The sequence below is a fragment of the Aptenodytes forsteri genome, unplaced genomic scaffold (genome assembly GCF_000699145.1).
Source record: "Aptenodytes forsteri isolate BGI_AS27 unplaced genomic scaffold, ASM69914v1 Scaffold53, whole genome shotgun sequence".
NCBI lineage: Eukaryota > Metazoa > Chordata > Aves > Sphenisciformes > Spheniscidae > Aptenodytes > Aptenodytes forsteri.
This window is the reverse complement of record NW_008795909.1, coordinates 7,600,228-7,611,164: the sequence shown is the minus strand read 5'-3', so window position 1 is coordinate 7,611,164 and position 10,937 is coordinate 7,600,228. Positions and strand designations below refer to the sequence as shown.

At 38.9% G+C, this 10,937-nt stretch overlaps 1 protein-coding gene across 2 annotated transcripts in view; it reads right to left on the bottom strand.

Annotated features, from left to right (window-relative positions):
• The window catches only part of FHIT (fragile histidine triad), a 648,955-nt gene that overhangs the window by 149,346 nt on the left and 488,672 nt on the right, over positions 1–10,937 (bottom strand). For both annotated transcript variants that reach the window (XM_009284393.2, XM_009284394.2), the window contains exons 4-5: positions 10,017–10,162; positions 9,102–9,131 (exon numbers count right to left, since the gene is read on the bottom strand). In XM_009284393.2, the coding sequence (XP_009282668.1) occupies positions 9,102–9,131; positions 10,017–10,162 (176 nt within the window). The remainder of the gene's footprint in view (positions 1–9,101; positions 9,132–10,016; positions 10,163–10,937) is intronic.

The following is a 10,937-nucleotide window of genomic DNA, read 5'->3' as shown; positions in this document are numbered from 1 at the left end:
TCCAGCGTAGCACCTCTCCTCGTTGGCTCCTCTACCACTTGGAGAAGGACGTTATCATTGATGCATTCCAGGAACCCTCCGGATTGCTTATGCCCTGCCGTGTTGTCCCTCCAACAGATATCGGGGTGGTTGAAGTTCTGCATGATGACCAGGGCTTGTGAATGTGAGGCATCTGTCATCTGTCTATAGAGGGCCTCACCCACTCTTCCTGGTCAGGTAGCACACCCCCTACAAGCAGCACTGCATAAGCTGCAGGTCTTTACTCCCATCACTACAAGCAAGAAAGGAAAACGTCATTGACATAGAGGGCGACACCCCCTACAAGCAGCACTGCATAAGCTGCAGGTCTTTACTCCCATCACTACAAGCAAGTGAAAGGAAAACACAAAATGGTGAGCACCACACAAGAGGTGCACTGGCATCCATTCTCGTTCAACCTCAGAAACTGCTATTCCAGCAACGTTTCCATCACCAGCCAGCGTGGGCTTTTCCTACTGCTAAACAAATGAGGAGGGGCCATTTGATAAAGCTCCCAGAGACTGGATTTTAAAGGCATATTTCAAATTCTTTCAAACTACAGCTTAGCTTTATGGAATGACCCTGTGTATGAGTGGTCTTGCCAGAGGGCACCCAAGCAGCTTTCAGGAAGGATCGGGGAGATGAGGCTTGAGAGAGGGGTTTTGCTTTATTTTGCAGGAAGCTCTTGGCTTGTCCAGCCTGGCTTGCAATGAGCATGATACAAAAAAACACTGCAGTATCCAGAATGCTTGACTTTTCTTTTTTTTTTTTTAAACAGTAAAAATATTACATACTTTCACCCTGTCATCCTGTCTGCAGCTTGCTGAGCAATTTTTATTCTATTATTTTAACCTTAGTTTTCCATTTCTAAATAATTTCAAGCAGAGGCTTTTCTTTCTCTGAAAGAAAGAAAGTCCTACATGGGCTGACATGGTGCTGCCAGAACAGACTAAAATGCCTGGACTAGATCAGAGGTACTTGTATTTCAGATGTGCTTAGAATTTCAATAGGTGATAGGACAGTGTAACCACCTACGCTTTCATATGATAAAGGAACATAGGGCTAGGAAAGGCCTCCATTGCCTTGCTATCACATGCAAAAACATTACATACACTCTTTCCCTATTGACATTTTTAAGCAACAAACTCATTCAAGCTGTGCAGGCTCTCTGGGGAGCTGCAGGGACAGCTTTAAGTAGACAGCTCTTTCATTTTCAGAAGGGCAGGTGACTTTAAGGGAAAAAAAAATATGGAGTCAACTTAACATTTTCTTTATTATAGCATTGATAAGGCAGCCAGGACTCTAATAAATGGGTTCCCTTTGTCTGGCTGAAACTGGGTCATTAACACGAGCAAAGTACCGTGATTCTGCCCTTCCCTGGGAGACTCGGGATGTCACAGCATCCAGACAGACAGCTGAGGCACCAAAGTTTAACACAGATCAGTCAACTAAAATGCCCTTGGGCAAGAACACCCAGTAAACTCAACCACAAAACAATTTAAGTGTGGGTAAATGCCTGCTTATAGAAGGCACACTTGGCATGAAGAAAGGAAGTCTGTTTTGCACATGACCCTTTGACATCCCTTCTAATCTGTGGTCATCATAGGAATAATTTTATGGTGGATCTTTGGAGGAAGCAAAAGCAGTACCTGGTAAGTAAGAATGCAAAGACAAATGTGCAAAATCACGTGAGGTCAGAGCACTGGCACACAATATTCTGTTATAAAGCATTATATTAATTTTTAGAAAGAGTCAGAAACATATTAAACTGAAATCTAGCTTTGCAACACTTGCTTAATAAACAATTTTCACCTACTACAAGACACAGAACAGCATCAAGTTACACATCTGAATTAAATGGGAATGCTTTTGCACACTTCTTAGTGAGTTACATTCTAGCTGAACGCAATGTTTTGTAACAAAAAAAAAAAGAAAGAAACCATTCCCTGTTAAATGAAGAGGTTTACAAGATATGAGCTTGACAAAGAGAAAAAGTATTATGGATGAGATGGAGCTTGGAAAGAAATTCATACACTAACCACACAAAAATTAATCAGACAGCCTTGACTGTGCTATTAATGATTTTAGACCTCATGCATTGTCTGGGATTTCTAGAGGTTTTGCATTTACAGTACAATAGGGTATTTGTAGGACCTGTACTCAAGAATGGCATTTGAGCGATTGTACATACTCTGAGACAGAGAATGATTTAAATGCAAAACGTATTGCTGTAACATGGGAACAAAGAAGTAAAAGATACTTTCTAATTAAAACATAGGAATTTTGATTCTAATCTCAGTCATTGTGGCGCAAATGAAGAGCAGCATGTAGAGCAATTAATGGATTTCTCAACATCCCTCCCCATATTTTTTTTTTTGTCATGAAATGGCAATTCAGTAAAACAGAAAGCATTTCCAAAAGAGGTCTTGTTTTCATAAAGAAATTTTTTTTTGTCAAAATACCCTGTTATAACATTTTCAGAGGAAAACTTTTCCACCTTTCTGCTAGAAATACTTTCTCATTTTGAAATGTAACTGTTTATAGGAAAAAAAAAAAAATTGAAGAGCTTTCAACCTCCCAAATAAACCCTTCTGAATGACTGATTTGTTCAAGATTCTTCTGTCATGAAAATTGTAAATATCTGAACACATACCAGAAAAAAAAAGGTATATTTAAAATGCTTTTGTCAAAGCAGGAACAGGCTCTCCTGGAGCTGCACAGAAGGGCAGAGCGTGGGGAGCCCTGGCAGTGTTTAACCCTTCCCTGCAGTAATCAGTCAGGTCACTGTGGGCAGCATGAAGCAGTGTCCCAGCACAAGCAGGGCTCCGTGGGGTGACTGCTCGCTTTCCACTTGGACTAGCTGCCGGCACAGCCACCCACAGCCCCAGTCTCTCCCCGGGCTTGCAGGGCTCTGCTGACACATGATGTGGCTGCTGGGGACTGGGACAGGCACATCTGTGCTCCCACGGACATTCCTGAAAGTGCATACACCCTTCATGTTACGCACATGCAAGTACCTTTGCAGGTCTGCACGCATTACCTGCAGTTTAGCTCTCACCCATTGACCTTTGGGAGAACAAAAAAGCCAGTGGCCAGTGCTCTGCAGGTCTGCTGCTGAAGGGGACCATGCCCAGCAAGGGAAGAGTTAGATGCTGGATGTGGCCAACAGAGCTGCAGGACTTTTAATATCTGTACACTAAGGCAATTTAAACAAGCATTTGAGCCCACTTACTTGCTTATTATAGTTTAATTTAGACAGCGTCAATAACTCTGACTAGCTCTGGGGGTATTTTTGGAATTAAACTACCTAAAGAGAATATTCATCTAAGAAATCCATATGGCAGGAAAGAAGGGTAGAATTGCTGGCATGGAATAGTAAAATATTCCTTCTCATTACCATTCTTCAACTTACATCTTTTGAAATTTCTTTTACTTTCCTCATTTATAGTTGCACATTTTTAATCCTGTTTTGTTTTGGTTTTTTTTTTCTTTACATTCTAGTCCATACAGACTATTCTGTGTTCGTCCAGGGACAGAGAATGATACTACTTTACAAGTCAGGGGTACAGCATGTCATGACATTCACTACTGGAAATTCAAAACCATCCAGATTCAGAACCATCATAATTCACTGCTGAAGAGAATCTTTCAAAAATTTCTGTCCCCATCCCTTCAGGGAACTTCACAACCCGATATTTCTAGATCAGACTTCATTATCCAGGTCATCATTTCAATTTATCAGTGCCTTGGAGCCTTTGGTATTCTCAGCTAGGATGGTGTCATGTCCATCAATCACTAGGCTGTTTCCACATTCCCAATTTTCTTTCATCTCTTTCAGTCTTCAAAAAACCTCTATAACTTTACATGAGTGTATACTGGACATATACATTTCTTACTGTTGTCAACTGTTACCATGTTTTAAGTACAGGAACTGATCTGTACAAATTAAGGGGGCCTTAAGAACCATTTTCATTCTAGGTCCTGCATATTATTATTTGTATTAAGGGAGGGTTTACAGATCCACCAGTGCCTCTTTGGTCTATAAGCATGGCAAACAAAAAAGCAATATGATGCTTTTCCTGGAAAGCTTATAGTTCAGTCAAAACCTAAATGTTACATGTAATGAACAGGAGTAAGGACCTGAGAAAGCAAAGAGGAAATTGGGACTCTAGCGCTATATCCATTAATTGCATCATAGGAAACATAGGTCTGGCCAAAGGACTGAAAGGAGAATTAGACCAACACAATGCAGATTTTGAAAAGGGCCTTGAAGGAAAGGGCAGGAATTATTACTTAGAGTGAGTAGAAAACAAAGAGCTAGCAAAAGGCTTTAAGGGAGGGAGGGCAAACTATCTGGATGCCCCTGCTGCTTCCCCATCTCTGTAAGGGGCAGTATAATCCCAGCTTTGAAAACATACACCACTAACTTCCCACCACAACCCACCCCAATGTAAGTATAGTACTGAAATAGAAAGAAAATTATGAGCTCAAAACAGACATAGCAGCCCTGAGACTACTGAATTTGCTGTACCAATTACCTATCTGCAATATTACATAGTGTCCAACCAAATACTATTAGTGTGGTTCTCAAAGCAATTCAAAGAGACTGCTGTACTTCATCAAATCATTTTTGGACATCTCACAAGATTTCAAGAGAATCATCATTCTTAAGAGTAAAGCAAACAAGACCATTTGTTCACGTTTCAGTACAATATGGTTTTCAAAAACTTGTTTCTTTCTTCCATGCTTTTTCTACTTGAATTTTTATATTTGTTTAGACGTAAGAAAAATCTTTGCATTTCTCAAATGCCAGCTTTTTTTGTTCCTTTGAGAGCAAAAGGTGGTTTCCAATACTCTGTTAAACAAGGACTCACATCTGCCAGTCTGCAGGGAAAGCAGGCTGAGGCATCAAAAGTATTGCAGTTAGGGAATTTAATCCTTCTGATGTAATCAGTCTGCAATGCGATCTGATTAAATTTAAAGACTCAAACGTGAAGTCCAGTACTTCAGGTCCAGAGATAAGTAGACAAATAGTATGAAAAAGTAGTCTGCTGTGAGCTTAAATAAACCCTAGACTCTACAGTTCAGGTTAAGATTTCTAAAGAATGCAAGCCAGGTGGATTGATTTAACACAACATTAAAAAAACATCTGGGAAAGAAAAACATGTACATCAAAAAATAATCGTGAGACAATCTTCTCAGTGTAAAATAATTAGTGGAATGTGTGACATATAAAATAAATTTCTGCACATATACCCACACTGCCACCATCAGCCTTGCTTTCTCATTTATTTAGGTAAACCTATAATTGGCAAACAGGCACTTACTCATGGATACCAGTGGCGGTGCTGAGCTGCTGGAGACTCTGACACTGCTGCAAAATAGAGTATGTGTTCATATGTGTTTGTGCAATGGACACTTGCTGTGCAATATTATCTTGTCTCTACAGATAAATTAGTTGCATCATGCTCCTGCCAGCTTGATTTCTTTAGCCTTTACGGAGCACAGAGTACATGGAGTTTCTTGTGATTGAATCTCACATAAAAGGTAAACCTGAGAGTTTATTCTACACTATGCTATACATCCACCAAGGCATCTAGAGCATTTGCTGACTTGATGTTGAAAAGAAGGCTATAAAATATATTGGGGAAATCTTGAAACGTCACTCACTTGACATAGCAATAAGAGCCCTGCATTAAGATGCAGAGCTGATTTCCCTGATCCATGAAATTGCCTGGATATTTGAGGCATTCTCAAATAGGACTGGCATGAAGCTCACACTCCATTCCTGCCACAAGGACACCGTGGTTTTTGTGTTCTCCAAGAAAAACAGAGCTCAAAATTGCAGAGATAAATATTCTTTAGAAGATAATTCCTTCCTTTCTCAAGTAAGAAGAAATAAGTATTCAAAATGTCTTTAATGCTGGAAGATAGTTATTCTTGCTGACACACTGCCCAGAGATGCTCAGGTTCTCTGTTGTGAGTTGGTGCAAGAACCTCTTACAATAAAACACAAAGCGTGCAAGTCTGTGACCACCTTTGGAGAGGGACATTCGTCCCTCTCATAAATAGGTGACAGGACTGGAATAGGTACAATCTGTGGACGGCTATGAAAAAGACTACGATGCAATATATTGTACTATTTTATGGTCTGAGATCTGGGACGTGGTTCAGAATTCCTTAGCAAATGTGTATTTCCAGCTGCTAAAGTGTAAGAAAAGACCCATCTACACTTCCAAAGTATTGGTGAGCTGGGGGTCAGGTATAAGTATAATTTCTTCCAAAGAGCCATCCAATGCAAACATACAGACTGCAATAATAGGGGAATTTGAAAGAACCATAAGCTTCCCTAGAACGCTGTCCTGCAGGCTCTGCTACCTTAGATTCAGAGGAGGACAGTATCCACAAGGAACAGAGTACAGCAATAACGGAGCTACATGTTAGATTATAAACAGCTTCCCATTAGGTAACTAGGAAGGTTTTAGTCCAAGAGGCACCACTATAGTATCCTGACATTGCAGTACGTGGTACCTCTGACTGAAGCCTGCACACACCAGCAGGTTTCACACCAGCACAATGAACGTGTAACACTGGCAGACAATCTTATTATTGATTTCTAGCCAAAATCGCGCTGAAAGGGTAATCTCCTTTAAACCTGATGCATGCACTGCACATATAATTTTCAGCATCTCTATAGCAAAGAAAGACCCGAGACTCATATTCAAACTAAGGTCCAAGAGTTTTCTTGGACATGGATTATCATTCCTTCTTGTTGACAAGGAAAGAGAATTTCCGAATCTTTTTCAGGTAAAATTTCTCAGTCAGTTTTTGTCTTCAGCTAGGCTGATAGCTCTTCCCATTTTGTAGTAAAGCTGTGCACTGACCAGTTTAACAGCCTGTACTCTTCCCCTGCTTCCTGTAATTCTCTTCCTACATAGCACATACAGTAGCCTATATTTATACAGGTATACAGAATTATACAAAATATGAATGGAAAGGACTCTTGAAGCCATCTGGTATGTGACCCCATTCAAAGCAAGATCACCTGCACCTAATTAGCTCCTGACATACGCTTGCCTACCCTGTTGAAACAGACACTCCACAAACTCCCTTGGATATTTATTGTGATGCTTTGCTATTCTTACTATTAGAATGTTTTTCTAATGTTTAGTCTGTTCCAGAAATTTTTATTAAAAGTTCCCTTAGAGAAAGACTGGATTATTGTGCATTCTGATACATGAAGAAAAACACATACAGAAACACATGACACATTGAATTTAAGGTTCATAAATTATTTGTAGCTCACATAGATGGTTTTTCAAACTTTCCGATTCAAAACAGTTTAAATGGAACTAGCTATTTATGTATCCACCCTATTGTTCACTTTAAAGACGATCTTGATCATAGTAATTTCTTCCCCTATTCAAGTTTTGAAAGCTCTAAGTTCTCTGAAGAAAATAGTTCTTGGCATTTTTGGATGATAAACATCCCAAAGTGATGATGATAAATTGCAGTGTTGCCCAATGATGCAGAAAAGTAGAGAAACGTAAACTGCTAACCTCTGATTTATGAATACACACTCTTTATTGCAGAGTCTGGGGTTCACAGCTGTAGGAGCAGGTCATTTTCATCTCACTGCTTATTGAAAGTGTGAGAAGGAAGCACGAAGGGTGGTTACCATTTTGCAATGTATTGGATAGGTTAACACTTAATGCTCTTTGACTCTGTTACAAATACAAAATAATACAGAATTTTTTGCCTTTTTAAGGCCTACATAAGCATTTGTTACTGTTCTCAATCACAGAAGATGGGAATTTTTACATCTAGTTTTGCTCATTCATACTAGCAAATTTTCTCACATTTTAATATAATCATTCCTATAAACCATTTCTTTACACGGAAAAAATATTTGTCCAAGATATTAAAAGAAATCCTGTGATCTGCTTGTTAAAACATGTTGGTGTTAATGACAAAATTTACTTCGGGAAGTATTTAAACTGAGACTTTCACCTATCAACAGGCATTCCCAGAGAAACCCACCCAATGCACTCTAAGTCATGAGCCGAGGAACCTGTTTTGTTGCAGTACTGAAGTAAATTGTATTACATTCCTTCATCACTCCTCAGCTTCCCAAAGCTTGGGGATTTTCTGATTTCTTCTCCTCTCTCCCTATTACCTCTCTGCTAAATATTTGAAGCAGGCAACAAAAAGGAGTAGGAAAAATAAGGTCAATACAGCAAATTGGAAAGAAGTAAAATGTTTCTATACGCCATCATTTGGTTGTTACAGTTATCTTAATCAACCCAAACAGCTTCTTTGAGACATCTAATTTGATTTTACAAAGTGCTAACCCATAGCCATATTTGACTTTCCTTTGATTCCAAACGTAAAAAATAGCCTTTATCCAATGTTCAGGCATATAATCTAACTACACATGCATTTGCATTTGCATTACGAGGCAGTGAAACATGGCTGGAGAGCCATCTTGGATGTTATCTATACTATTACTCAAGTGCAGAGTATAATCATAAATCCTTCTCTTCCCCTCCATGCCCCCGCCTTTTTTTCAGAAGTACACTTAAAATCTGTTTTTAAGCTTCACTGGCTCCATTACATTTGAACTTCAGTAACAAGAATGTGATGTGAATAGGTAGAGAGAAAGCATAGACAAAAGGTATATTTTCATAATGTGGTTCAGTTTAACTGTTCCTATAATTAGCTACAACTCATTAGGCAATAAAAAGACAAACAAAGGGATTATGAATGGAAGGGCAATATTTTCTCCATAAAACAAACAAAAAACTTTAACAGATGCCTCTTTTCTAAGGCTTTCCTTGCATAAATACACCCAGCAGCTTAGAAAAGATATTTTCATGATTGAAAATTTTTGCCTAGAAAGAAAACCTGTAAACATTATCCTGTGCAATTTCAATAAAAAGTATTTACAGCTATTGTACACTCGGGATTTTTTTATCTCAAGGATAAAATAACGATACAGCAATGGTCTGCAGACAACTAGCTTTGATCTTTTATTAGTTCTTATAATTGTCTCTTAATTTGTGTTCTGCATAATAAGCACTCACCTTCACCGTTTGTCCGGCTTCGGGGCCATCCTGTAAGCAAAAGGAGAAGTCTCAGGTTAGAGGAACTAACAAGGATCACACAAGGATTCAGAAATCTTACTCAATAATCATTTACATCCAATTTCACTGTATGTTAATTTAGCATATTCTCCTGGGGACCATTCAACACAAAGTTTTTGGACAAGGCACCTTTCCATATCAGGCCATGGCAAAGTGAGAAACTGTATCTTAGACAACAATGACAGTTGTTATTTTTCATTCTTTCAGATCATATTTTTTAATAGCTAGCAATAGATTTCTGATCCTCGTGAATATAAAATCAGACACGTAAGTGAGAATTTAATCAAAGCATGCTTGCTTAAATTCTTATTCTAAGGAAATGGGCTTCGTTGCCTGATTTGCTTTAAATAGAGCTCTTTTTTGGTATAAAAACATGCAGCACAAATAACTGAAAGGTCAGAATTGATAACATATTTACATGGCTACATCTCTCTGCCTGCATATAAATAGCTGTGAGCAGGAATTACCTGTTTCCGTCACAAGCAGTGGATTACCTGCTGAACAGGGAGATGTAGCTGCCTTCTCTAGGTCAATCCTGCAAACACTTCTTTGAAGGAAGAGTATTTGCTGAAATACTCACAAGCAAGCACTGCATTTGGGAGTGTTCGCAGGCTTATGCCAAAGTTTTGCAGTTATTAATTATCCACACTTTTCTGCTGGTTTGCCTCTTAGTTTTTTTTCAATGGAAAATCTGGCAGACTGCAATGCAGTTATTGAGCTTCTTTTTTATTATTATTATTTTGCATTTATTGCCCCTTGAAGTATGAATGTCCTTTTGTCATTGGACTAGGGAAGAAGGTTGAAAGCTTGATAAAACAAACCATTAAACCTTTTTTAGTTGACTGGTTTACAAACCTGAATTGAAATGGTGAGCGAAGTGCCGCAGAAGTGTTTCTCCACCACATTGCCAACCCTTTGCGCCGTACGAAATAAATCGGCCACTTCCTCAGGACACAAGTCACGGAAACGCTCCACTGGCCGCAGAGGACAAACAAGGACATCTGAAGGTGGTATTGTCAAGGCACAAATGCAAGTCTGAGTGGTCCAGAAGGACAAGTGACCCAATCCCTAGCCTGTAACCTGCTTCTGATCAATTCTGAATTGCCTAAATTCCTCCTCTCCAAGGTTTACAGCAAGAGCAACTAAAACATAAGGCTAAATACAGGGAATCATGATGCTTTATTCGGGAGAAGTTTCCTCAAACCCCTCAGATATGGGCAAAATTACTAAAATAATGCCCATGTGTTACTACCGAGACATCTGAAGGAAAGCGAAGTTTTCACAGTCTCTAAGTTACTTTGATGGAGAGTTACTAAGTTATTTTGATGGAGAGATGCTCGTATTTAACACCTCTGAAAGTCAGAGACATTTCCTTTATGATTAAAAATGGGAGAAAGCCAAAGGAATTTAACATGGGTTTGGGTGTGTGATCTGAGACAGCAGTTTTACAATGCTTTTCCACATACGTGGTACGTATTTTTGAAAATCTTGATTTTACACCTCTAATTTTAGGTACCTAAATGTGAAAAAAGCTGACGTTATGCTGATATTAGCAGATCACTTATCTCTACATCACATTAATTAGCATTCACAAGGAATGCTCACCTGTCATAAATATTACATGTTTTTAGAAATACATTAAGATAATTAAGACTATTCCCTTTTAAGCGCGGTGTTCACAACGCTGCAAATATACTTTGATTTTATTCTACCTTGGTGACTGTGCTTTGTGAGTCAGTGAAATGAAGCTATAAAGTAAACAATGGAAGTACACAG